The 27793-nt window shown below is 51.8% G+C and overlaps 4 protein-coding genes across 6 annotated transcripts in view; 3 read left to right on the top strand and 1 right to left on the bottom strand.

Moving 5' to 3' along the window:
- Positions 1-5054, top strand: part of LOC108154078 (nuclear pore complex protein Nup205) — a 31890-nt gene extending 26836 nt beyond the window's left edge. For both annotated transcript variants that reach the window (XM_017284189.2, XM_017284197.2), the window contains 5 exons: positions 40-1642; positions 1769-3102; positions 3168-4220; positions 4299-4456; positions 4531-5054. In XM_017284189.2, the coding sequence (XP_017139678.1) occupies positions 40-1642; positions 1769-3102; positions 3168-4220; positions 4299-4456; positions 4531-4949 (4567 nt within the window). In that variant the 3' untranslated portion in view covers positions 4950-5054. The remainder of the gene's footprint in view (positions 1-39; positions 1643-1768; positions 3103-3167; positions 4221-4298; positions 4457-4530) is intronic.
- An 835-nt stretch (positions 5055-5889) lies between these two features.
- Positions 5890-12840, top strand: LOC108164656 (thyroid adenoma-associated protein homolog). 2 transcript variants are annotated; one of them, XM_017300508.2, is made up of 8 exons: positions 5890-6066; positions 6467-6583; positions 6650-6872; positions 6936-7217; positions 7289-8115; positions 8181-10420; positions 10480-10644; positions 11230-12840. In XM_017300508.2, the coding sequence occupies exons 2-8, from the start codon at positions 6475-6477 to the stop codon at positions 12730-12732; spliced, it is 5349 nt and encodes a 1782-aa protein (XP_017155997.1). In that variant the 5' UTR covers positions 5890-6066; positions 6467-6474; the 3' UTR covers positions 12733-12840. The 2 variants fall into 2 exon arrangements, with proteins under 2 accessions (XP_017155997.1, XP_033247662.1); XM_033391771.1 differs by lacking the exon at positions 5890-6066 and having other exon boundaries at positions 6129-6583.
- A 2374-nt stretch (positions 12841-15214) lies between these two features.
- LOC108158260 (AF4/FMR2 family member 4) overlaps positions 15215-27793 on the top strand; it is a 46522-nt gene continuing 33943 nt past the window's right edge. The window contains exons 1-3 of the mRNA XM_033388934.1: positions 15215-15535; positions 16079-19331; positions 19827-20480. Coding sequence (XP_033244825.1) covers positions 16088-19331; positions 19827-20480 — 3898 coding nt within the window. The 5' untranslated portion in view covers positions 15215-15535; positions 16079-16087. The remainder of the gene's footprint in view (positions 15536-16078; positions 19332-19826; positions 20481-27793) is intronic.
- LOC117187096 lies at positions 22031-23565 on the bottom strand. Its single transcript, XM_033388997.1, has 2 exons — positions 23273-23565; positions 22031-23212 (listed from the first exon to the last, which is right to left on the bottom strand). The coding sequence occupies exons 1-2, from the start codon at positions 23320-23322 to the stop codon at positions 22126-22128; spliced, it is 1137 nt and encodes a 378-aa protein (XP_033244888.1). The 5' UTR covers positions 23323-23565; the 3' UTR covers positions 22031-22125.

Genomic DNA, 27793 nt, shown 5'->3' on the forward strand with positions numbered 1-27793 from the left:
TTAGATTGTGCTTTTAATTCGGCCTCGTTCCCTTTGCAGCAACATGCGCACGGATGCCTTCAGCGATACGGCCCCGGGCAGTGCCTCCAATGGCGATCTTTTCACGCGGCGAGCCCCGCAGCCCCGGAACATAACTCAGCGAGAAACGGAGCATCTGGTGGCTGTGATGGGGATCATGCGCGCGGTGGCCGAGCACGATCGCGTGTCCCGGGTGATGATGTGCGATCAGACCAGCTGGCAGGCGCCACAGGTGCTGCTGGGATTGGTGGCGTGTGCCACACCGCTGGCCCTCAAGGCAGAGATCATGTTTACGCTGGCGGCCTTGGCCAAGTCCAGGGAGACGGCGCGTGCCATTTGGTTCCAGCTGGAGGACTCGCAGATAATACCCACGCTGGTGGTGACGACGGCAGCGGCCGGACAGAGCCCGTGCAGCCTGGCCGAGGAGATCGAGCAGAACGAGAGCCGTCTCGAGTCGTACAACTTGAGTAGCGGCGTTCTCCAGCTGCTCCACACACTGATGACCACCCATATGCCCAGGAGCTTGGGCGCCGGCCCGCGGCAACCTGGCTACGATCCGTATTTCAATTTCCTGATGAACTCCATAATCCTCAGGGTCTACAGTCGCTCGTACAAGGACCCCAGCGAAATGTGGGAGGTGGCCGCAAAGGGATTGAAGCTCTTATTCTATCTGCTGGCCACGTACCGGCCGAAGGCCAGCGATTTTATGGAATTGCGCGAGGAGCAGCCGTATCCGGGCTACCATGTGATGTTGCAGCTGCAGGTGAAATCGCATCTATTGCAGCTCCTGTTGCGCATCATCGAGGATGCCCGCGAGCGGCTGGACGAGTACAAGCGCTTTCGGGGCAAGGAACAGCTGGAGGAGTGCGCCCTGTACGCCCTACTGCTGCTCGAGGTGGCGGTGGCCAAACAGAATGCCTTCTTCGAGGCCCACTCGTCCGCCAATAGTCCCATTCTGCTGTCGGGACTGAACCGCATGCTGTTGGACATCAATCCGCGCACCCGACGACCCGATTACGTGGTGAAAATCATTAAGTTTGTGACCTATAACAATTGGCTGCCGCGGCACTCGCTGGCGGCCATCAAGATACTGAGCGCGGTGACCATGCTGCCGAATGTCCCCTCACAGATCCTCAATATGTATGCCCTCGGCAGCAACGAGAAGCTCGAGGTGCGCCAGGGATTTGTCGAGTGCCTGGAAATGGACGCCCGTTTGGCCCAACAGAACGAAGAGCTCCTCGATTCGATTGTGCTCAACGACTATCAGGCCATGGACGATATGCTCCACCACGGAGGACATCAGCCGCCGAGTGTGGCCGTCGACGAGGATGAATCGGAGGCGGACATCAGCGGTCCCGAGGACGGAGACACGACCTTGGGCCCATGCTACGAAGTGGTGGCCCTCAATGGGAAGATGTCCGTCGGCATTGATCTGCAGATCAAAGAGGCTGTGGTCGAGCTCTTTGGACTCAATCTGTGTCAAGCGCCGCCGAATTTCGTTTACTTTTTGCTGGGCATCGATATCCTCAGGGACTTTATGGCCAGGGATAAGCAGCAGGTCGGCATTGAAATGCAGTGCTGTTGTGTGCATTCCTTGGTTTTGGTCCTGGAAAAGTATCTCGAGGTTTGTACTCCCCCTCTCTCTCTCTCTCTCTCTCTCTCTCTCTCTCTCTCTCTCTCTCTCTCTCTCTGTATCTCCTTCACATCGATGGACTTATGTTTGTCTCTCTTTCTAATCCCATTCGAGTAGAGCCAACGGCACAGCCAGGAGAAATACTGCCCCCATACGGCCCATCTGGTGCAGGGAGTCTATCAGCTGTTCCACGGCCTGTGCGCCAATCGTCGGACTTCGGAGATCATCCTGCGCTTCTTCCGCTTGACCTGCAATGACTTCCTGCTGCGCCATCTGAGCGCCATGCCGTTTCGTCGCCACCGCGAGGATTCTATGCTGCACGCCATGAGCCATTTGCTCAATTGTGTGGCGGTCGAGGTGCGCCTGGCGGCCAATCATGGCCAGATGACGCGCTACAATCTGTTGTGCGACATACTCCTGCTGGGCGGCCAGTCGGATGGGCAGCGTGCGAATCCCGGCATGCCGCAGGACCTCAACAACGATATACTGAGTGGCACAGCCTCCGCTAGCTTCTATGGCCTGGACCTGGGCCCCGTCGCGGCGGCCGTTAAGATACCCGCGATGCCCGATAAGACCCAAGGATTGCATGCGAATCGTTTGCTGGAATGTCTGGTGTTCGAGGTGAATGCCACGGCGCCCCAGCCGCACCTGGAGTTCTTCGATCCGGTGCTGACGAAAACGGTGCTCAAGGAGTGCGAAGCCCGCCCCCGACCGAGTCCAGGCAGCGGCAGTAAGAGCGGAACTGCCACTGCCTCTGAGCCATACCTGATGATAAATATTCGCAAACTCCACGACGTCCTGCACGAAGAGCTGCGTACGGTGCAGAGCACCATTGCCACGGGCCAGCGGAAGGCCATCAGTGGGGAGATCACCGTGCTGCTGCAGTACGCCATCGAGGTGAACCGCGTGCGGACACAGCGCGTCGCCACGCTGAGGTTTGTGAATGCGTGGTGCCAGCTGGTGCAGATACTGTTCAGCAGCATGCCCGAGGCCCTGCTGCCGCCGGCCCTGAGGCGTCAGTACATCATTGATATCATCGAGAAGATGCTGCTGAAGGTGGAGCCCGTGCAGCCGCTAATCGAGATCTCCATACAGATCACCGAAACGATCCTGCTGCTGCTGGCCAATCTGCGCATCTGCTATTACCAGCTGGAGGATCAGCGGACCAGCGATGATAGCGATGTGGCCGCCGCCCAAAACGGCGACAACAGCCTGGTCAACGGGCCGCTTTCCCTTTCATATTCGCACGCCCATTCGCAGTCGAACCTCAGCGTCACAATGACGGGCAGCACGAGCAATCTGCGCTTCATCCTGAAACGCATCGTCGAGTGGATCATGGTGAGCGGCGTCAAGTCGCAAAATCTGCGCATCAATCTCTATACGGCTTTGCTCAATTGCCTGCGGATCGTGAAGCGTCTGCGCACCGAAGAGGAGGTGGACTTTCATGAAAGGTAAGCCCTCGCGTGCCCCCCTAGCAGCACCCTTTATCATTCTACTTCTGGATTCCTCTCGACAGCATTGCCTCGCGCGTGGAGAAATCGCAAAAGGCCGTCACCGATCAGCGGCACGAGGATAAGGACCGGCTCAAGGAGATGGCCGCGGAGGTGATCGGGGTCTATGGGGAGAAGCTGATTGATTCGATCTGCCACGACGCGGTGACCGGACACGATGTTTGCCGCATGCTGGCGCTGTCCTGCCTGGAGATGATCTCTGAACTGGATGCGGTGAGCACGCTCACCGAATTTGTGGTGTCGCGCGGCTACCTGAAGCACCTGCTGAACAACATCGCAGAATCGGACGATGCCCTGAGCGCGATCCTGCAACCGGTGCCGGACAATCTGCGGCAGTTGTACGTTTACGAGGCCCGTTTGGCCTTCCTCACGCGCCTGTCGCAGACGGGTGCCCGCATGTTGCTCGCCGAAGGAGCCCTGGGCGTCCTGTCCAATATGCGGGTGTACGACCTGCAGCCGGACCTGAAGGCCAACCAGTTGCGAAAAGATCCGGAGGGCTTTCTGCCGAGCACGTCTAAGCGTTTCCATTCCATCCTGCAGCCGGCCCTGGCCCTTTGCGATGGCATTGTCAGCTCCCTGGGACCGCAGAACGATTCGGCCGCCCACCAGGTGCTCAACTTTCTGTTCGCCCACATCGACATGGTCGAAACGATGCTGCGCACGGCCACGCCCCTGATGGACCTGGGGCACCTGCAGCAGCTGGCGTCGATCACGAATCTGTTCTCGCGCACCTCCACGCCCGAACTGTGCACCAATATGGCTGCTAGCTACGTGCAGGAGCGCGATCTGGAGTTCTTGAATCGCCTGAATCGCCTGCAGCAGCTGATGATCGTGGTCTTTGGCCGTTTCACTGTGACCGAGGACACCATTTGCCAGATACTCCAGCAGGAGGAGGTGGAGTCCCTGCCCGAGAGCCAGAAGAGTCGTTACGTCAAGTATTTCCTGGACATTGCCGCCAATCTGTCGCTCTATTGCCGCCACGCGGTGACCAGTCATGTCCGCGACAGCACCACCTCCAAGTTTCTCCTAACGACGATAGTCAATGATGTTACACCACTGTAAGGGACTGGCTTTTCTGATTTCTGCTTGAATAATCCACCAAAGGCACACGTTCTCTATCTTTTGGCATTCTGTAGGACTGGCAGGACAGACGGCAAGAAGCTGACGGCCATTATGCACACAATCATCGAACAGCTGAAGGGCTCCGTGGGCTACTACCTTTCGCAGAAGTCGTATGCCGACAACCTGCTGGAGCAGCGCTCCTCGCTGCCCAACATCTGCTTCGGCCCGAGCGGTAAGTACACGTCCCTGGTCCCTGGTCCCTGGTCCCAAACATTGGCTCACACTGCCCACCGCCCATTTTTGCAGGTAAAGATAGCTACGTGGAGCTCAGCCAGCGGCACAAGGAGAAGCGCAACGAACTGATGCAGGCCGTCTTTATAGCCGAACAGAATCTGTATTTGCTGTGGATCCATCTGGACTTTTATATGCGTAATGCGGTGATATTTGCCAGCGAGAATCGCAGTGCCATCAACGAGAGCAATCTGGAGAGTTCCAGCGGCAACGGCAGCGTCTCCGTGCTTCATGCCACCGCCGATGAGATCCTCCAGCTGAAGCAGCATCTCATCTCCACCTTTAACGAGACCTTCTGCTCGGAGCTGATCGTCGCCAGTGAAGAGTATACGGTCAAGTGCAAGGGCTTCAATGATTCACTATTGCGACGCATCAAGGCGTTGGTGCAGTTTGCTGCCTCCAATGGGAATGCCAACGAGAGTTCTTTCATATAGTCACCCAGCCACCACCCCCCCCCTAAAATACCCCTGAAGTGTCCAAATTATGTTTTGTAATCTATTTAATAAAAAAAATTTTGTTTACTGTAAGAACAACCATAACAGTCGAATCTCTATTTACGCATTAATTTTTTGTTTACTGTAAGAACAACCATAACAGTCGAATCTCTATTTACGCATTAATTTTTTGGTCTTAAAACCCACCCTTCACGTACTCGTTGCTTCCAGGACTCGGCACATGGCTGATTATGTGTTTCGACTCATAGATTGACGCAACTCCAGACAGGAGTCACGTGGTGCTGTCGTTTACGTACGCTTACGCTTTCTGCCCTGCATATCCCTGCCCATCCGATTCCCACCACACTCAGGGTTTCCGTGGTATCTGTAAGATTTACCCATCCTTTAAAAATTCCTCCTTTAATCCATCTACTCCCTCTGCTTGCCATACCTTTGCCACGCTATTGTTGGAGGAAGGGCAACAGTGCTTCCCTCTCTCTGCTATTGCGTTCGATTGGCAGCACTGTTGACTGTAACGGTTCATTTGGTATTTTTTGGTGAAGGAGGTATTTTTGCCGCATATGTTTCACCCGAAAAAAGGGGACAAGGACAGGGGATACAGTCGAACTTCCACATAGCGAATCTCAAGGGATATTCGTTAAACGGAAAATTCGTTTTGGCAGAATATAGAATTGAAGTGTTCTGGTAATAAATTCGTTATATAGAAAACATATATAATATTTATATAATTTATAATCAACTATTAGCGAGCTAAACAGAAACGTAGTATTTCGAGATCGGTATCGGGATCGCAATTATACTTTTCCTGGTATTTTCTAGTACCTTTCAGTATTTGTTAAGACGCGTTTTGACTCCCCTCTTGCCCAATGCCCTAATGTAGAAATTGTATATAAATACCAGTAAGAGCCATGTCCCAGGCCACATCGAATACTAATTCGTAACCAGCATCAAATTCCTGATAGTTTGCTATCAAAATTTCAATTTTTCATAAATTTCGGAAAAGGGCATGTTTAATGTGGATAGCGGAGGTTTTTCCATAGAGCTTATATTAAAAAAAACGGCTAAAATTTTTGAAACTTACACATTTCCCCTTCAGGTGACGCATTTGGTGATAACATAAAAATGTAGTTAATATGTGGCAAATGTGTAGTTGTGTTGTAGTTCCCATGTAAAGAACTTAATTTAGTTTTAATTGTTGTTGACCGTTTTTGGTTAAACCTTATTTTACATACAATCCAATACAGATGAGAACTTAAAGCTAACCATTCTTGTAGGAAATTAATTAATCAATCGGATAAAATTGTAGGTTGAGAGCTGAGGGTTCTAGCTAGCTAGTAATATTAAACCGAATATCAAAACCGAGGAATATTTTGCAACTTAAACAGTTTATTTACAGTGGTGTGGTGCTGCCAAGCAACAGGGAGCTGTTGCTCCCGGCGTGTTTTTGATTTAATTAGAGGTTTAACCGTGTTCCTCTTATATTTTCTGAAAAGCAGAAAGAACCATGAACGATTTAAGTTTACGCGTAGCCGCAATTAAGTTGTGCGCCCATCCCAAGCGTTTCGCGGAGTTGCGCGACGCCCTCGTGCCGGTGCCCAACAAGTGGAAGGCATGTGAGTAGCCACCGCCGCATCAGCCGTCTCCATACTTGTCACATGCCAGAGTTTGGTCTGTTCCAGCGCCCCACAGCTTTGTGCAGCAGTTTTCGACGGCCTCCAGTAGTGCAGAGCAGGTGAACGTCATTCGGACATTGTTCCATGGATCCCACGTGCAGCAGCCCCAGCAGGAGGAGCAGGAGCAGGAACAGGAACAGGAGGATCGTCGTCTGGCCGTGGAACAGTTTCTGGCCAGTGTGCTCTTTGCCAGTCCCCTCAAGCACTCTGTGCGCAATCAGTTGATCAAGTACGAATTAAACCAGAAAGAAACGAACCATGAACTAATCCCTCTTTCCCTTTCCGCTGGCAGGCTCTTCTCCGACCAGGCTCTGGCCAAACAGGTGGGCCAGCCACAGCACACCAAGCCACAACTGGTGGCCGCACTGCGTGAGGCCCTGCGCGAAATGGCGGGCACAGTTTCGGCCACAGAGCCGCCTCAGCCGCTGACCCATGACCAGGTGAACGATGTGTTTGTGTCGGCCAGTGCGTGTCTGCAGAATTTCGCCTATGGCCGGGAGGCCCTCGGCCATGAGCTGCATAGCTTTTTGCCGCTCTTGAGCATGGCCCTGGAACGCTATTGGCTGGACATCAGGTGAGTCCCAGCTGGGTCCCGGCTTAGCTTTGGCTTCAATCTGCTACGAATCTGCTCCTCTGTCCCTGCAGTAATAGCGCTGTCCTGGAGCTATCGCCCACGCGGCTCAACGAACTGTATCTGTTTGTGCAGAATGTGCTGCGCTTCCATGTGGGCGTGCTGTCCGAGTGGGGCGACCAGTTGGTGGGCGGGGAGTCCCTGCTGCCAGTTCAAGTGGTGGCCGAGAAGGTGGCTCGTCACAGTGATACCCCGTGGGATGTGCGCTCGATTGCCGGCCTAGTGATTGGCAAAAATACCCGATTCTTTGATCGTTTCGAGGATTATCTGGACAAATGGTCCAAGGCCATGCCAATCGAGTACCTGCCCATCCAGGCGGCAGCCCTGAACGTCCTGCTGCCCGAGGACTATCAGCGATATGGCAGCCGTGCGGCGGACATAGTGGATCGCCTGATGGACCTCACGGCGCACGAGGGGAGTGTCAACAATGTTCTCGTTTACATGGCCAAGCATTTCCATGGCTATTCCAAGAGTCTGGGTGCGCCAGTGGCTCATCTTTCGGCTGGTCCGCAGCGTCAGGGCTACGAGCGGATCCTCTATGCGATGCAGCGCTTCGCCTTGGCCAACATTTGCAGTGCCACGGACTCGGTGCGTCACATGTGCGGCGGCATCTTCATGCAGATCCTGCAGCATGGCCAGGCCTGCGGGCTGGCGGGGCTCTTCGAAGAGGTCTATGTGCGATTCGAGGATGGCGGCAGCCTGGCCGCCGGCTGTCTGGCAGTGGAGAAACTTGTCGGCGTTCAGGGGGCACGCGAGGCCATCAGGCATTGCCCCAGCCTGTTTGGTAGCGTATTTCCCAAGTACTTGGGCGTGGATAATGCCGTCGATTCGCTCTTCAGAGGTGAGCAAATCAATTTCTCTGCCCACACAACTCCCCTCTCTCATTCATTTCCCCCTCTCACACAGCCATGATGGTGGCCTCGCGCAAGGAGCAGTCTTTCGAGGATTGGCGCGAGCAGTGGCTGGACCTACTGCTGGAGGCCACCCAGGACAACACGAAGCGGCTCTCGGCCATCGAGGGGCTGATCACACAGGCCGTCAAAGAGGAGCCGCAAACGCTGCGCCACATTTGGCTGCAGCCCGACACGTCCGTACCCTTTAGCACCACCCTGACGGCCATCTTGAGCGCACGCAACGAAGAGTCCAGCGAACTGCGGCAGGTCCTGCTCGTGGAGCACAGCCAGAGGCTGCGAGAGGCCTTAGTCGGGCAGGACGATCATCTGCGGCTGCTTACCTTGCGCTTTGTGGGTGCGGCCGCACGGCCCAGTGAGCCGGTCAGCGCCGAGGAGCGTGCGATTATTGGCTTCTATCTGAAGCACAACATTAACAATCCCAGCGCCCATATACGACAGCTGGGCTTTGGCCACATGCTGAAGGTGGTACGACGCATCGAACTCTGCCTGGCGGAGCACAGAAAGCGTCCCAGCGCCACAGGAGCCGATCAAATGGCCTATCTTCGCAGTCTGATGGCCCTGCTGGCCGACAATCTCTTTCATTCGGCCAACTATGGACGCCGCTGGCTCTCGCTGCGACTCCTCCAGAGCTGTACGCTCTTGTGCAGCCGCCTGGACATGCCCATGGGCGATATACTGACCGCCAGTCAGGCGGAGCGCGTCGAGGCATGCCTGTGGGACAGCTACGAGCACAACAAACTGGTGGCCGCCCAGCTGCTGATCAAGCTGCAGCCATGCTCGCGCATCGTACCGGACAGAGTGATGGAGCTGCTGCAGTCGTTGCGTCCGCCCGACTCGCTGACGGGCGCCTATCTCCTGCAAGTGCATTGCCAGGCCCAGGAGGTGGAGACGCAGCTGGTACCGGCCGTACCCCTACCCGAGGGTGGGGTGCGCTATCAGCCGCGAATCTATGCGGCCCTGCAGTGGTGCCTGCAACCGCTGCGCGAGGCCCTGGCCCTGGCCACCACAAATCTCGCAGAGGGGGCCAAATTGAGTCCCATGTATGGCCTGCTGCTGGCCAGTCGCCACCTCGTCGAGCTGCTAGCCATGGAGGAGCTGGCCAGGGAGCCCCTCTGGCGGCAGTATGTGCAGGAGCTGGTCGACGTGTGCATGGCCATTAGCAAGGTGGTGCTGCCGGTGGTGAGCAGTGTGGCGCCCGAGGGCTACCTGCCGGAGGCCAGTGACCAGGAGACGGACCAACAGGTGGCCAATGTCCTAAGGCGGCGCCTGGATGCCGAGGCCTTGCGCCAGATTCAAACCACACCGCAGATGGTGCTGCTCTGTGCTTGGCGTAGCATCAAGGAGGTGTCCAACATACTGGGCGGTCTAGTGGAGCGCTCGCCGCTCGAGCAGGAGCAGGCCGAAAAGGACGATCACACGTATCTGCTGAGCGGCAGTCAGCTAACAGCCATTGGAGATCATTTCCTGTTGCTTCTGGCCGAGATTAAGCATCGCGGCGCCTTCGAGCAGGCGTATGTGGGCTTCAGCATGCTCTGCCGCCGCTTCTGGCACAGCGATGCGGCCGCGCTCAATCAATTGCCAGCCGCCTGGGTGAGCGAGGCTCTTGACATGATCCAGGGAGAGCAGCAGCAGCAGCAGCAGTCTCGTCTGTGCCCCACGCGTCGCAGTGCCGGCATACCCTACATGCTGCAGGCCCTCGTCTGCTCGGAGTTGAAGCTGGGCACCCACAACACCCTGCATCGCTGCATGAACCGTCTGCTGAAGGTGTGCGAGACGCCACGTGGCGACAGTGCTGCTGGAGCAGCAGGAGGCGCTGCACGCTGCCATGCGCTCAACATAATGCGAGCCCTCTTCCGCAGCAGCGAGCTGGCCGATCTGGTGGGAGAGTTTGTGGCGCGCGGCATCATCTGCACGCTGGACGGTCTGCTGGCCACCGACTGGGCGGAGCAGAACAGTGCCAGCCTGCTGCTGGCCACGCTCGTCGTCCGTGTCTTCGGTGTAGAGCGGCCGCGCGATGACGCTGGCGAGCTGCACGTACGCAATCGGATGACGGGACGCATATTCTTCACACGCTATCCGGAGCTGTACAATTACTTCAGCAAGGGCCTGGCCAAGGCCGCCCTCGGGCCCAGGGCGCTGCACGGCGTACAGAAGATCCACTTGCAGAGCATGCTGATGCTGCTCAGTCGCCTCTATCCCTCGTCGCTGGAGGGCGCCGAGTCCACACTGAAGGTGAGGCCCCATCTCCACTACTGAACGTTCACTCGACTCTACATTTTCGCTCTTTGCAGCTCAGCAATTTTGTGCCGGATCTGCTGAAGATCAGCCTCTGTGCGGATGTGTTGACCCGCGAGAAGGCCGCGGCGGTGGTTGGCATTTTTGTGGACGACCGGGATGCCTTTGTCCGGATGAGGCACATCCTAGTGCAAATGATGGTGCTGCATGGACGATTAAACGTAAGTGTGTTTCATTGGCGATTATCCTACATTTTCTGCTCCCCCTTCTACCTTCTCCTTCTGTTTGCTCATAAATCTCTCATGATTACGGCGTTCCTTCTGATTTCTCAAGGACTTCAAATGATTTCCATTGCAAATTCTATTTTTAAGCGAGCGATAATTATCGATTAACAATCATTGATGGTTATTCTTGGTATTCTAAACTGATTAGATCGATATATATCGATTATTAATAATTTCCTTATCTTTAACCTATCGATATCGATCTTCTCATAATTCCTCTCTTCAACAAAATTTGTATCAATCGATTAATAACGATTGACGATAAAAAATCGATTACAAATGGATTGCTGCCTCCGATATACATATATCCCCAGAATAATTGCTTCTAAAACGCTGAATATTTCTCGTAATGAGAAATCCTCTATTCGATCAGATCGCGTGTTCCTATATCTCCGTAATACCCATACTGAATCGCGACTCTGTATTCTTTAGGTATTCCTTCTGGTCAGATCCTACAGATCCCCAAAATTCCTCCCAAGAGATAGAATTGCTTCTGATTTTTCTCCATCTTTGTTTTCGCAGGCCCCGCCCTCGCAAAGGGATGCCTTTAAAGATGTTCCAATCCTGAGGCACAACCGGATCCATGGCCAGGAGTTGCTCATGCTGGAGCTGTACCGACGCCTGCGCTGGAGCCGCCCGAATCTGGTCAGAATGATGCTGAAGACATTGCCACAAGTGACTGTCGATCTGCTCGACCGGAGCGTCTTTCTGTTCAATGGGATGCTGGAGGTGCTGGTGGCCATACTGGAGGATGTGGCGCCAGGACAGGTGGACGAGGAGGTGATGGTCGAGCTACGGCAGGTGTACCAGCTGACGCCTGGGCGGATCTACAGCCGCTGCCAAAAGGAGCGCCTCTCGCCGAAGATCTTTCAGATCTTTGGGCTCCACCTGCACCGACTGGACCACAGTCGTGGGGCCGCCATGAACCACATTGTCGAGGATCTGTGCAATTTCAGCGGACCAATGCCGTTGCCCATGGCGATCGAGGAGCTGAACGGCGAGCTGTTGCTGTACGTGGTCCTGCAGGACCTGCCGCCGCTGCATTTCGATCTGGTCAATGCCGGGGACGTCAAGGTTTTGAGCTTCTCCAGCGACATTGTGCGCTACCACAAGGCCCTCACACCCGACCAGCGTCGGGAGCTGGCCCGGGGCATCGCCTCGTCCCCGTCGGTGCACGTCTGCCTCCGCCGGATGTACGAATGGGGCCAGCAGGGTCCGCCCAAATGCTGGAGCCTGCAGCTCGCCGGCCGCATTGGGATCCTACAGCTGCTGCTTCCCATCGATCCCATAATTGACTTGGGACAACTGCTGGAGCTCGGGCTGGAGAACAGCGCCGCTCACGTCCACTTTGGCCTGGTGCTAGCCATCAAGCGGCTGATGGACCGCCAGGCGGAGCTGTCGCAGCCCATCTGGGTACTCCTCCTGGAGTACGCACAGATCCTAAGCTATGCCACACAGCCGGTCTATCTGCGGCACAAGGCCATCGGTCTGTGCGAGCGTATTGGCAGCGAAATCGGACAGCAGCTCTGCCTAGGCGATGTGGAGATCCTCGGCCGCTTTGCGCGCCTGGTGCTCCTCCTGCTGGTGGACGATGACGAGGGACTGCGCAACGATGCGGCCGTGATGGCTGACCAGATGTTGCGGCAAAGACTGCACCCGCAGTCGGAGCCCAAGAAGATTCTCGCCAACGTAATGTTTACAGAGTTCCTAAGGCATTTCATTGCCAGCCTTGAAAGATACGGCAGCGACAGCGGCTTTTTGCTGCGCCTATTTAATATCATTGTGGAGCCGTTCCTGCTGATGGCGCAGGAGACACCCGTCCAGGAGCACGGATCCCTGGGAGAGGATGGGGATGTGGATCTGTTCGATAAGCAGGGATCCAATCTGTACTGCGAGACGCTGATGGTCATCCGTGAGGTGGCCGATGGCTTCAAAGAGGCCTTCGAAGAGGACACTGCCTTGCTGGCGTCCATCGAGAAGGTGCTCCGTACTCGTGTCGTTTGGTCAAGAAGCGAATGGGACTAGAGCCAGAGATGCTGCAACCTGACAAGTTCAAATACTGTTGTAACCAGTGCATTTTGTCCTTTTTTTTATGAGTAGTTATGCTATATAAACCTACATATCTAAACAAAATGATGTTAACCGTCAATCGTTACATTCTGTAGATTTAACAGAGCCGCTCGAGACGCACAAGCAAATGCTGCCAAAGGGAATGCCCGCGAATGGCATATTTACACTCTTGGAATCGGGCTTGGGCTTGGGCATGGGCTAGGGATCCCGAGGTAGAGACCAACACCAGCATTTCTTTAACTATTGATTAATGCCACTCCATGATTGGGTCTATGGCGGTTATTTTGCTTGTTCACTTTTGAATAAATGTGTAAACAGCAGATCAGCTGCGAGTAACAGCAGATAAACAGCAGAACGAGAGAAACAGCAGATCAGCAGCAGCGTAACAGCACAGCAACAGCAGTAAAATCAGAGTAACTGCAGATCAGCAGCAGCGTAACAGCAGTCAACAGCAGATCAGTAGCAGGGTAACAGTAGATAAACAGTAGAGCCAGACAAACACCAGAGTAACAGCAGATCAGCAGCAGCGTAACGGCAGTCAACAGCAGAGCAACAGCAGATAAACAGTAGAGCCAGACAAACAGTAGAGTAACAGCAGAAAAACAGCAGAACCAGACAAACAGCAGAGTAACAGCAGATCAGCAGCAGCGTAACAGCAAAGCAACAGCTATAGCACCAAAGTTACAGCAGATAAGCAGCAGCGTAACAGCAACAACAGCAGATCTGTAGCAGATCAGCGGCAGATTAACAGCAGATCAACAGCAGAACGAGACAATCAGTAGAGTAACAGAAGAGCAACAGCAGTAACAGCAGATCAAGTTCAGATCAATAGCAGATGAACAGCAGATAACAGCAGAGAATAAGAGGAACAGCAAAAGGAGTTACAAAAAGAGAATAGCAGCCGTCAGACGTACAGACATTTGTACATAATCAGAATCCATAAATATGTAGTTGATATGTAGCAAATGTGTAGTTACCGTGTAGTTCTAGTGTACAATATTAACATTTTGGTTGACCGGTTTTATTTAAACCTTATTTCATAACCCACCCAATGAAAAAAGTCCTAAAATTAAACCAATCTAGTAGGATATTGATCAATCGGATGAAACGTGCTCACGGCTGCGGGTCAGAGTCAGCGAGTGAAGTTTAACCGAATATCAAAATCGAGGAATATGTGATCCAATCATGGACAGAGAACGACGCACACATTGTCGTGTTTATACTGAAACTTGAAGTATTTTAGCGCAGTACAGATATCTTGGAAAGGTTAGGATGGATATACAGCAAGAATTTGCAAAACAGTATAATTTTCCGCGGTGGAACTCAAGTTGTTCAGCTGTTCATATAGAGGGGGGTTAGGTGGGCTAAGTTTTACGGTATATTTTGAAAATGAGACTGTATTTCGGTATATTTCTGAGGGTCAGACGGTACATAAATCCGCGGTCACACTGGCTGGTTTATTTATTTTTTTTTCTTGTGATTTGTTTATCGAGTGCGTGTTCGCGCGGATATTATAGCCGATTCTGAAGATTACAAATGTAAGGGACAAGCGGCATTGATGACTCGTGGCGTTGGTGGCGCTCGTATTCGCATTTACAATCTCATTTTTGGCTTAATCGAATGCCAATTGGGAAAATGTTTGCATCATTTTGTGTGTGGCACGCCAAAGCGTTTTCTTTTTGACTGTTGACAGAGGGGGGTGCGGGCGCGTGTGTGTTTGTGGGTGTGTATGTGCGAGAGGGAGGGAGGCCCAGCCTCTATGGTGTTGCTTGCTTTTGGAGGGGGATGGATGACAGAGGGGCTGTGGTAGCCTCCGTTACTGTATGAAAAGTGGAGAGAAGAGAAAATAACTGGAAATTACAACAACAAAAATTGTGTAAATGAACGTTTTTGGGGGAAAACGCGCCCTGTTTGTGGGACGGAGTGTGTGTGTGTGTGTGCTTAGGCAAGGTACATTAATTGGAGAGTAAGCCAGCAGAAAAGAGCGAGAGCCAAAACTTGTTTAAGTGGAAAAGCTAAAAACACTGGCTAAATAGTTAAGTCACTCCGAAAGTGCGGCCTCTGTTAAGTAGCATAATTTATTTAGATTCAGAGAAAGACAGAAAGAGAGAGAGAGAGTGAGAGGGAACGGGAATTGCCTTTCATTCAAATTGAATATACCTTGTCCATGTGCATGTATGCATGTGTGTGTCGTTCGAATGGGTTTTCTCTTTCAGTGTGTGTGCCTGTGTGAATGGGATTTCCTTCTGCGCGTGTGTGTGTGTCAGCGTTCGCGTACGTGCGGCTGTGTGCGTTGTGCATAATTTTTGTGACGAAATCAAATTGTTTACGTTAATGTTTATTTGCACACACACACAAAACAACGTACTCACTTGTACACATATTGTAGGCCGCTGTGGAAATCAAACAAAATGCAACAAAAAGTGCAATAACAACAAAAAGGTGAAAACAAATTCAAACAAACAAACAAATAAAAACCAACAAACAAACAGCGAAAAAAGTTTGTAAAAAGCGCATTTAAATATTTCCGTGTGTGGGTTTGGGGAAGCGGGTTAACCGACTTCCCGATTGAAGCGCCAAATGGGTATCGTTCAACGGTATCCAGATCCATTGCCGATGCCCAGGAGTGCCGTTGCGTGGCTGAGCAGCAGCAGCAGAGCAGCGGCCATCGACGTCGAAGTCAACGTCGTCGTCGTCGTCGTTGCCGCCGCAGTCGCCATAGCGGCCCAGTGAGTGCGAGCAAGCCAGAGTGAGAAAGGTAAGCATTGTACCGTTTGACTGTTAACCGTTAACCGTTTCATGGAATAGAATGTTCTCGAACTCGGTCCCAGCGCCTGCCCGACTCCAAGTGGACTTTTCAAAGTGTGCTTCTAGTTTTTCAATACGAATTATGAGGATTCCCTTGCTTCCAAACGCGTTGCCCCCTTCAGGGGAGGAATCTTCTTTATCTTTATTTTTAAAAGAGTGAGAGAGAGAGAGGGGGAGAGAGGAGTTCCCCTCCATTCGAGGAACATTCTAGCTAGAATTCCCGTTTTGTTTGTCACGTGCGGACACTTGAACTAAATAAACGAGAGAAAAAAGAGGGAGAATGTGTGTGTGTGTGTGTGTGTGAAGCAGAATCATCCTCTCCCCCTATGCTCCTCTTTTTTTGTACCCTGTACCCCTTCGTTCTGCCTGTCCGAATAAAGAAGGGAAAAGGTAGTCCAGAATAAATGAAATTTAGAGGGTATGCCCATAGTCGGTATACATCGACTTGTTGTGTGTCCCGCCCTTTATTTATGCCCTTTCGCTCTCGTTGCAGCCCCACGAGATGGTCTCGAAGAAGCGTTCCAGCGTCGCCGAGCGGGTCCAACGCTCAACGGCAACGGCAGCAGCAGCAGCAGCGGCAGCAGCAGCAACAACATCTGCCCCAGCGTCAAGTGCGTCCGGAACGACGGGGAAGAAGCGGGTGGGAAAACAAGCGAAAGCTTCCACAGAGGAGCCGGAGGAAAAGAAGTCAGCGTCAGCATCAGCATCGGGTAAGAGGCAGACAAAGGATCCTTCAGCAGGAGCACAAGGAGGAGGAGGAGGAGGAGCACCAACCACAGAGAGCAGCACCAGCAGTGGCTCCAAGTCGAGCGCCCAAACAACGCCCAAGCTCTCGCCCGAGGAGCGGCAGGAGGATGGCAAGGCGCGGGCCATCAACAAGATGCTCAAGAGTCTGGACATCAAGATCCATGGATTCGACAATCTCCTGCCCGGCGGTGAGGGGCCCCTGAACGTGGGCTCCATCTCCAAGTCCTCCATTTCGGAGAACGTCAAGACCAAGTCGCGGGCAGCCGCTGTCAAGGTGATAGCCAGCCTCAATCCGGGCAAAACGATGCCCGTGAAGCGGCCGCCGCGTCCCTCCCCGGAGAAGGAGAAGGACAGCAAGGAGAAGCCAAAGCCGGAGACCAAAACAGAACCAGACTCCACCATCGATGGTGCCACAGATGCCAAGGAATCTCAAGGATCGAAAGGATCCAAAAAGGCAACGCATACGAGCGCAAAGAAGACAAAAGTGGAGACAGTGACTGCGGCCACAGCAGTTCCAGCCACGACGCCAGCAGCTGCTGCGGCTGCTCCTTCTGTTGCACCTGCCACAAAACAGGGCAAGATGCCAGCCAAGAAAGGAGCGACAGCAGCAGCCCCGATAGCACCAGAGCAGCACCCGAAACCTCCCCCGGCAAAGGTGCTCAAGGCCACGAAGAAGGCGTCGAATCCGTCGTCCCAGCGCCTGCCCGACTCTAATACGGAGCCCGTGCAAATGGAGCTGGAGGAGATTGTGGGCACGGCCACAGCCACGACAAGGACACGGACACCGACGCCAAATCGAACGCCAACTGCCACGCCCACACCCACGCCCACTCCCACACCCACACCCACACCCACACCCACGCCCACACCAACAGCAACGCCCATAGCGACACCCACGCCCGTGGAGAGTCCTGGACCGCCAGCAGCAGCAAAACAGCGGCCGAAAATCAAGTACACAAAAACCTCGGCGGGATCAAAGGTTCGCCTGCAACAGCAGCAGCAGCAGCAGGGTGCAGGCGGGGCTAACCAGAAGGCAATGCCTTCGTGGGGCCACGGCGGAGCGGGTGCCAAGGATATTTACGACTTCAAGTCGGGCTCCGAGGACGAGGAGCCCATCAAGATGGTGCTGCCAGCGCTGAAGCAGCTGCGGGAATTCTCCGAAGAGGACAACAAGCCGCTGAAGCAGCCCAAGGAGAAACCGAATGAAGACCAGGAGGAGAAGCAGGAAGAGCAGGAGGAAAAGGAGGCTAAGCTAAAGGCAGAAGAGCTGATCAAGGAGGAGGAAGGGGAGGAGAAGGAGGTGGATAAAGAGAAAGATAAGCAAGTGGAAGAGCCATCAGCATCCACAGCAGAAGCACAGTCCGAACTAGTAGCAGCCACAACCACAACCACCTCCAAGATCAGTGCCGCAGGCGCCTCCAAGATCAGTGCTGCGGCCGCCTCCAAGATCAGTGCCGCAGCCGCCTCCAAGATCAGTGCTGCGGCCGCCTCCAAGACCAGTGCCACAGCCACATCCAAAAAGCAGGCCAAACGCAAGCTGGCCACATCCTCGTCACCCTCGCCTAAGGCACCGCCCGGAAAGAAGAAACCCACAGCGTCGAAGGCCGCACAAGCAGCGGCAGCAGCCGCAGCCGCTGCCAACCATAGCCCCGCGAGCGATAGCTCTGCGGAGAGCAGCGATTCCGAGGACGAGAGGAAGCTGAGCGCCTACAGCGGCCCCAAGCGTCATCGCATGGCTTCCCTCAATGCCCTGGCGAAGGTGCAGTGCCTCTACGAGAATGAATCGCGGACCGCCCACGAGCTGGGGCTCTCGAAGGCAACACAACAGCCGCCACGGATACGGACATTGGATGGCAGCGATGACGACAACAACCACAAGGAGTCGCCGCGCCATGGAGAGGACAAGGACAAGGACAAGGACAAAGAGTCCTCGTCGACACCGTCAACGCCACCAGCACCACCACCGCCGAAAGAGATTGAGCCCCGACGGGAGCTGCGGTACGTGCCCGGCGGCAGGGGCGTGGGCAAGCACTGGGAGTTCGATAGCGATAGCGAGGGGGATGAAATGCAGCTGCCGGCCCTGCCGCAACCCAAGAAAAAGAAGCTCCAAAAGAAGCCGCCACCAAAGAAGGCGGCAGCAGCAGCGGCGGCGGCGGCAGCGGCAGCGGCGGCGGCTCCAAGTGGCAGCGATGCAGATGCCAAGAGGCCAGAGAAACCGAAGCCACCGCCGAAGCAAGTGCCGAAGAAACGAAAGACACCGTTCACCGAGGAGCTAATTGGCGACTACAAGGGGATCCTGGCCAGAAAGCGAATGGCCAGCCTGAATGCCAGCGCCATCGTGGCGGCCACCTACGAGGTGGAGCGTCATCTGGACAAGAATCTGGCCAGTGATTGCAGCAGCTTCGAGAGCTACGACGAGCTGGAGATGCAGGCAGTCGTCCAGCAATCCACCAAGATGATGCCGATCAAAACGGAGATGCACATCAAGAAGGAGCCAAAGGAGACCAAGGAATCCCTGCGGGAGAGGGAGCGCGAAAGGGAGCGCGAAAGAGAACGCGAGAGAGAACTAAGGGAATCATCCCTCAAGGACAAGGTGCCGCCGAGCAGTCACATCCTCATCGAGGAGAGCAACGACTCCAAGTACTCGAAGGAGACCAAGGAGACGAACACGGACGCGACGACAACCACCGGCAGCACGACCACCGGCGGCGGCTACCGTGACTCGAGCAGCACCAAGGATGCCAAGGACTGCAGCCGACCGACCTCCTCCAGCGTTGTGATTGTCCAGGACACCGATGTGACCATCACGGGCGTCTATGTGAATGCCAGCAATGGTGCGGCCCAAGAGGCCTACTGCAAAATGCAATATCGTGTCCAGTCCAGCGTCACCGAGGAGCGTGTCCTGCGGCCCGGCTCCGTCGAGCCACCGAAATCGTATACGCCATTGAGTGCGCTCTCCAGCATGCTGCCGCCCGGCGCCAGCTCTGGCCTCAGCGAGGGTGAGTAGTGGTGATTACCCCCCAGATATCCATTCAACCGACCCACAAACCCAAGCCCATTTTCATTCCTACGCGGAGTCCTCAAAAGATTACAAAACACATAGCCCTCAAATGAAGGAAAAGACACTCACCCATGCAGATGTTTCATTCCACGTTCACACGTGACTGGCACTTAAAAACAGCTGATTTTCTGTTGCGAAAAAAGCACTATATTCCTGGTTCCATTGGTTGTATTTGTGCCACATAATAGTAGGGAATATTGGAAGTTTCTTATCGATATTTGTTGTGCATTTTCGAAGGAAGTAAAATCTACTAAAATCCCACTGGATTCATATTAAAATATGGCCTCGGATTTGGCGTAAAATAAGTCTTTTAGAAAAGTCTTTTCAAATATCTTTTTATCCGTAACTCGTCAAAATATTCGTGTCCATTCGTTTATGGGAAATTTGTGCAGCCTTAAACCGGAATAACCTTCATTTACCGCCTCCATTACAGCTCATAGCTCGCCGCCGCTGCCCATTCAACCGGCAGCACCGCATGTCCTGCTGCCTGGCGAACATCTGAGCGCCGGGATGTACCATGCCCCCGATCTGGGACTACACACGGAGCATGCCGTGCCCGAGCATCATGGCCCGCCGCCACCCTCATATGCCGCCGCTGCAGCAGCGGCCGCAGCAGCCGCTGCATACCATGCCCACCAACTGGGCCCTGGAGGAGCCGGCGGCATGCTGCACATGCACCACCAGCACCAGTATGCCGCCCATGCGGCGCACGCCCATCACTACCAGCAGGCGGCCGAGTACGGCCACGGTCCGCCGCCGCCACCTCCGCCGCATCACTACGGAGGACCACCGCCGCCCCAGGTGCCACACTATGGGCCACCGCCGCCTGGGGCGCCACTGCCAGTGCCCGTGCCGGTGCCAGTGCCGGTACCAGTGCCTGTGGCCGTGCCAGTGCCACCCGATCGATGCGATGTGGGATCGCCGCCGCCCTCGTACCGGGCCAGTGCCTATCCCCCGCCGCCGTCGGGTATTGTGCCACCACCGACAATAGGCGGCGGGTCGAGTGCCTTCTGTGCCCCGAATCCGCACCATCATCATCAGCACCACAGCCAGCAGCAGGGGCCACCTCATCATCACGATCCCAGCGGTAAGTCTCACATTTTATTGGTCCTATCGGGGGGATGCATATCGATACATATCAATGAAAAAATTGAATTCGAACGAGGGGGAACGTTGTGAGTTGCTGCGGAGACCGCAACTCTACAGTTATACCCGATACTAAGTCAGTATGGCTCTCCTCCGGCAGACGCCGCTAATATTAAACGACACGACAAGGAGTGCGTGCGAGAGAGACAGAAAATCAGTCTGAGCGTGACGTCGGGTGCTGCGTAGCCAGTGCAAATTGATTTGTTCCTTTTGGCTGGATGCAACAGATTTTCGTCCTTTGTGGGGGCGGAAGGGGGTGGGGCGAAATTTTGAGATATACGTTTTATAGTGAGATCTAACAGGAGTGCGGATACCAAGTTTGGTTACTCTAGCCTTAATAGTCTCTGAGATTTTTGAATATCCCCAGATTTTCGTCCTTTGCGGAGGCGGAAGGGGGTGTGGCGAAATTTTGAAACAAACTCGTCTCGGTCCGATATATTAGGAGTGTGGATACCAAATTTGGTTGCTCTAGCTTTTGTAGTCTCTGAGATCTTGGCGCTAATGTTTTACTCTAAGCAAAGCCGCCTATGCTACGTGTGTGTTAGAGAGAGACAGAACGAGAAAAAATGAAATTGTTTTCTTGATGCTGGCTATAATAATAATACGATCCAATTCAGATTCCGCAGTCTTAAAGATATGGTCATTCTCTACAATTCTACGTTTTTGGTTTTCTCATATCTTTAAAATTGTGGATGCCACAGATTTTCGTCCTTTGTGGGGGCGGAAGAGGGCGGGGCGAAGTTTTAAAATATTTTTGTGACATATCACAGAAGTCTGGATTCAAAACATCGTTGCTCTAGCTCTTATAGTCTTTGAGGGACGGACAGACGGACGGACGGACGGACGGACGGACGGACGGACAGACAGACAGACAGACAGACAGGGCTCAATCGACTCGGCTATTGATGCTGATCAAGAATATATATACTTTATGGGGTCGGAAACGATTCCTTCTGGACGTTACACACATCCACTTTTACCACAAATCTAATATACCCCAATACTCATTTTGAGTATCGGGTATAAAAATATCAATCTTTGCAGAACTTTTGTTGAGTTTTCTTTGCCTTTCAATGCAGTCTTTAATCTATTATATTTTGGCCATAATTCAGCTGGCTATCATCACTTCTTCTACGCCTAATCAATGCCCTCAAAATACTATTTCGGTTATACGATGGCATCTCCTCTGCTCTGTGGAGTGGCCTCTGTCCCGTTTTTGTTTGGTAATACTCGAAAACGAAACGTTTTCTGCCACTGCCAAACAATTGGCGGGCGCTGACAAGTCACTTTTTTGTGCCCCACCATTCCCTCATTTTTTGTTGCCATTTTTCGTAAGCTGTCTGCCTGCCTTTTCACTTTCTTCGGCGATATGTTTTGGCCACGGCTGAAAAAGGGAAACCCCAAACATTCAGTGGCTTACGCGAACGAATGCAAGAAGCCCGGCCTTTAGTGTGTGGTAGGGGGGCAGGGAGGGAAGGACAGGGATAGGGATATCCTTGAGAGCATTGGGCCCTCCGACAACATTTTATTTGAGACAGTTTGCTGATCAAAAACGTTGAGAATTTAAGTACATTTTATGGATCGTATTAGTGCCGGGAAGGGCGCGGGAATGGCGGCTGACGAAAGTCCAAAATGTAGCGATCACTCACACCCGGATAGCCACCCACGGATCGGGCTCCTCCTGCGTTGGACGATGCCTTCGGCGCATCGGAGTCGCTTTCCTTGGCATTCCAGGCGCCGTGAGACTTGGTCCTGATGGTGTGCGGACGTGTCGTCCAGCTGTGGTCATAAGTGTCCTTAAAATTGTTGTTCGCGAAGCTGCGAATCTTCGGGGAGCTGCACCCGTTTGCCGGCTTGTTGTTCGGCGTTGAGGTGCACCCGGTCCACATTGAGTGATCGAAGATGCCCGAAGGCGGCTCCGATGACTCCTCGCTCCCCGCGGACATCTCCGACATCATGTGGTGGGACATCTCATCGATTTCGTCGCGTATCTCCTGTATGACCCTTTCGAGGGCATCCAGCACCCGCCCATTCGCCTCCTCCTCGATGGCATCGTGCAGTCGCTGCTTTTGCTCCGATGTCAGCCGGAATTTCGGCGACCGCTTGACGGTCACCTGCGGATCGTCCGCCTGCGTGGAGATCCCGATCATGCCGAAGCTCTCGAACACCAGATTCATGCAGCGGGCATTCAGCGGTGCCCTCTCGCTCCTCGCGGACGAGGCCCCAAAGGGTCCCTTTCTGGCGAGCACTCGGGCCGTCTGAGTGGTCACGGGCTTGGGCGCCGTCTCAAATTCATTCTCATCTAGCGCTCTTTCTGTTGCCGTGGCCGTTGCCGCCTCCTGGTGCGGCACGGGTGGCTTGCTGCTGCTTTTGCTGTTGCTGGTGACGCTGTCCTGCCAAATCATGTCCTTCATACGCACCCAATGGGGCTGCAGGGTTCGTGCCAATGGAGGCTGCTCCCCGGTGCCCGACGACGATTTGGACTGCTGCCGCCGCTTCGATGCGTGCCGTGGCTCCTCCAGGGGCGGAAAGTGTGCGGGATTGTCGTACGGCAGATCCCCCAGACTCCCGGGACTGCTGCTAGTGCTGGCCGGAACAAAGTTCCGCCAGACCCCGCGAGAGCTCGCCTGCAACCGATCGCCCATCTGTCCGGACGGCGACAAATGTAGCTTTCTGTGGTTTAGGGGAGGAGTCTCGTTACTCCTTTGCCCTGCTCCTCAGTCCGTTACTCACTTGGCTTTGTGTCCCTTTGGCGCTGTGGCTTTTCTGGTGGCGACGTTCATTCTAATACCTGTTTGACGTTTTTGCGTCAGTCGAAATATTCTATTTGGTTGGCACTCGTTGAGGGATTCACGCACGGCACACAGCCTTCTGGGATTGCCTTGAAGGTTTGAACCCCCTGTGGAACGAATTCGACTCGTCTCTGAATTTGGTTATTGCCGGTAAATCAGCTGTTTGCGTTTGCATTTCCCATTCGCGCGTTAACGTTGAATGATGGCTAAAGCAGCTTTTAACTGTGGCATGACTTCTCTCTCTCTCAGTCGTTTCCCCCCTTTCCTCGCAGATTATGTGGTCGATTTATGTCGATTTGCAGATCAATTATGCAATAGTTCCACAAAGTAAGAACTGAGGGTCATATTATTTAATATACATATATGATTAATTTATACCCAATATTAGACCAATTTTCGTTGAAAAATGTGTACAAAATAATGAAAAACGAGGGGGAACGTTGTGAGTTGCTGCGGAGACCGCAACTCTACAGTTATACCCGATACTAAGTCAGTATGGCTCTCCTCCGGCAGACGCCGCTAATATTAAACGACACGACAAGGAGTGCGTGCGAGAGAGACAGAAAATCAGTCTGAGCGTGACGTCGGGGGCTGCGTAGCCACTGCAAATTGATTTGTTCCTATTGGCTATAAAAATGATCTGATCTGATCCAGATTCAGCAATCTGATATATATGATCATTATCTATGATTCTGCGTTTTTAGTTTTCTTGAATCTGCAATATTGTGGATGCAACAGATTTTCGTTCTTTGTGGGGGCGGAAGGGGGTGGGGCGAAATTTTGAGATATACGTTTTAAAGTGAGATCTAACAGGAGTGCGGATACCAAATTTGGTTACTCTAGCCTTAATAGTCTCTGAGATTTGTGAATATCCCCAGATTTTCATCCTTTGCGGGGGCGGAAGGGGGTGTGGCGAAATTTTGAAACAAACTCGTCTCGGTCCGATATATAAGGAGTGTGGATACCAAATTTGGTTGCTCTAGCTTTTGTAGTCTCTGAGATCTTGGCGCTAATGTTTTACTCTAAGCAAAGCCGCCTATGCTACGTGTGTGTTAGAGAGAGACAGGGCGAGAAAAAATGAAATTGTTTTCTTGATGCTGGCTATAATAATAATACGATCCTGCTACCATGTAAAGCAACTTCAGACCATAGTAATAAGGAATAATATGAAATATTGAAATATAAAGCAACTTCAGACCATAGTAATAAGGAATAAAATGAAATATTTAAATATAATGGTCTGAAGTTGCTTTACATGGTAGCACGTTGGTCCTCTACAAAAAATTTATGTTATTCAGTTCAGAGAGGACTATTTACAACTTCTACAAGCCTAACTTCTTAATTTTCCGGAGAAATGTATTTATCCTGAATTTAACTAACTTGTTTACAAGACAGGAATCCGAAGCAAATTGCGAAAATTTTTCGAGAATGACTGGTTAATCAAAATTTTAAATTGCTGGAGTGGTTATCTCAAAGAACCGACCTTAATCCGATTGAAAACCTACTGTCAATCGTGAAACGACGGCTTGAGCACTACGAATCAGCGCCATCTAAGCAAGGCGATCTCTGGGGATGTATAGATACGGAGTGCAATCCTATTTCAAAAGATATTTTTGGGAATTTGATAGAGAACATTCCAAACCGTATTAAAAAAGTAATATCTAATATGGGTCTATGCGCAAAATGTTAATATTATGATTTACTTTAATTTTTATGAAAAAGTGCAAAACCGAGTACATGCGAGTTCTTTTGGTTTTTTACTTTTCATTCTTTGAAACATTTTTACTCGTTCTTGTAATTATTGTTTATTTGTTAAGAATACAAGTATTTATATGGGGAACAAATTTGGTTTCTTTGGCTTTATTCGTTTGCCTGTTATGGGAGGCTAAAGTCAGTGACTATGAGTATGTACTCACATTTGCTCCCCACTGTATATATATTTTACATCCAATACAATCGAAGATGGGTATTCCTAACTATGTAAACCTACCATAAACAGGGGAATACATTTGGTTTTCTAGTGCTACAGATGATTTATCGATACAGCGATTGTTAAACGATGAATGGGAATTAAAATCTCTTTAAATGTATGCCTTAAACTAGTTCACTGAATGTTACGTTTTTCTTGAATAATTTATTGTTATCGATAACTATCGATTTTTCGATAACTTTCATATGCAAAGGCAAAAAATCTCTAAAATAAATATATATAATAAATTCGAGCTGAAAAACGATAAACGAGAATTATCGATATTTCGATAAAAAGTAGAAATCGTGTGTATTTTCCACACTAACAATCGAGATGTCCGGGGAATCTCTTTGTTTTGTCCCCATCCCTACATTTAATGCAATCCAATCTCTCTTTCAAACTTCTTCGTTGAGTTGTTGTCGAAACATGGCAATCGAATAATCGATAAGTTGCCCCAGTGCATTTTCAAGAGGATCGCCCAAAAAAAAAACTTTTGTGCCCCGAAACTCAATTGGGGATAAATTTCCATATTTCATATTCCATTGGCAGGGGGCCAACAAATTCTCTGTCTCTCTCTCGCTCTCTCTCTCTTAACGAGCACTTCTCGTTCCCCAAAAAGTTTGTTTCTCCAGCAACAAAAACAAATTCTCATTGATTTCTCCTATCGTCAAACAATGGAAGGCAAATTACGTACATGTGTATGTGTATAGTTTTTGAAAAGTTTTGCCGTCTAAAATTGCATTCAAAATTTGAAGGGGTCTCGGGTGGAACGGGATTTTGGGTCGAGATTAGTTATTAGACAGGGGCCTGCCTGCCCGATGGCTTGGTGGCTTACTGCTTGCCTTCGTGCCTTCCTTCCGGCCAGCATCTTTCATCCTTCATCCTTCATCTTTAGCCTTTTGCGGTTTGTTCTGGGAGCAACAAGGAGAAGGAAAAAAATCATTGCATATAGTTAGGCGCGCGCAGAATAAGCCTTGCTGTCGCCTACGTTTGTGTTTGTGTTGGCCAAATGCCGGAAACTGTAAGCAGGCAAGCAGCAAAACGGAAACGAAGACCAAAATGCAAGCAAAAAGTAAACACCAGAGAGAAAGAGAGGGAGAGAGAAAGTCCTCCCCAGCCGTAGACAGGAGGCAGGGGCAGCGGCAGCGGCATCGGCCTAGAGGAGCCAGCCAACCTCCATTGATGTCATTTACCTTTCCACACAAACACACATACACAGACACAGTGTGGCACTCACACAGATGCAGGGAAATGCATATTACGTAGAAAAAAGAAGTTGCGTTTATGCGCCTAAAAGCAGGCAACATATTTTGTATGCTCTTGCAACTGGAAGAAGGGGCAGACAAGCGGAGACGTTATTATGGGGCATGGAGCATAGGAATAAGATGAGATGAGATGACAAGCGATGAGAGATGGGAATGTGAAATGAAATGATTTGGAGAATGCGCTCTCTGCTGCCTTCTGTCTGTCGATGGCTGTGTTTTTGGTGGGGTTTTCGCTCGGAATATCGATTCACATTGATTTGATCCGCAATTTGCTTTACTTGGCCATTAAATTAAATCATTTGATGTCACTTAAGCGATAGAACACGTCTTTTATTGGTTATAATTAACCGATACCTATAGAACTTGTCATGTTACTTGTTTATTGGGAAATTTGTACAGCGAGTGAATGTCATACGGATTAAGATCTTTGAAACAAAGTTCACGGTGTGCTTTGGCAATTTGTTGAACCCCGAAGCGACCGAGGGGCGCTGCTGCAGGACGGAGAGATTAGATGTGGAAAGATGCATCTAAATTTCCATCTTTTCCATGATTTAAATCAAGTCCTTGCTCTCAACTGCCTCGCAAAAAGGGAATGCCCGCTAATGGCCGAGAATGCAAAAACAAAATTCAGACGTGCATGCAGTGTGCGTGACAGATTCACAGAGATTACTCTGAAAATATCCTGAATCGGATGGGTCATTCAATGAATGTGTGTGTGTGTTTGTGTGTGTGAACCCACTTATTCATTATCTTTTGCATTCATTCTGGGATCATCGTCGATTGAAAGCCATTGCTTTTGCCAGCCATGTGCATGCTACATAAGTAGGCTATCCACCCTCTCCCTCTCCCTCTCTCTCTTTCTGTCTCTGTCTCTGTCGCTTCCATTCACATCTTGTTCCTCCACTACTCGCTCCTCGTTCCTCATTCCTTTTCCTCTCCTTCATTCATGTCCGCGTGAGTGTTTGCACTTTGCACGCTGCTGTTCCGTGGAAACTCTGCTGACAGTTGATAATTCATTAGCACATGTTCTATTTGACGTTCGTTCATCCGTGCTGCTGCTGCTAACGGCGAACACCTACACACACACACACACAGAGAGAGAGAGAGAGAACGACTGTCGACTGTCTTGGGCTGCTGCGTCTCTGTTACCAACGTCAGGCGCCGCGGCAGAGTCTGGCAAAAAAAAAAAAAAAAGGATTTTGGCATTTGCCATTTTATTTGATTTTTT

The sequence above is a fragment of the Drosophila miranda genome, chromosome XL, assembly GCF_003369915.1.
Source record: "Drosophila miranda strain MSH22 chromosome XL, D.miranda_PacBio2.1, whole genome shotgun sequence".
In the NCBI taxonomy this organism is placed as follows: domain Eukaryota; kingdom Metazoa; phylum Arthropoda; class Insecta; order Diptera; family Drosophilidae; genus Drosophila; species Drosophila miranda.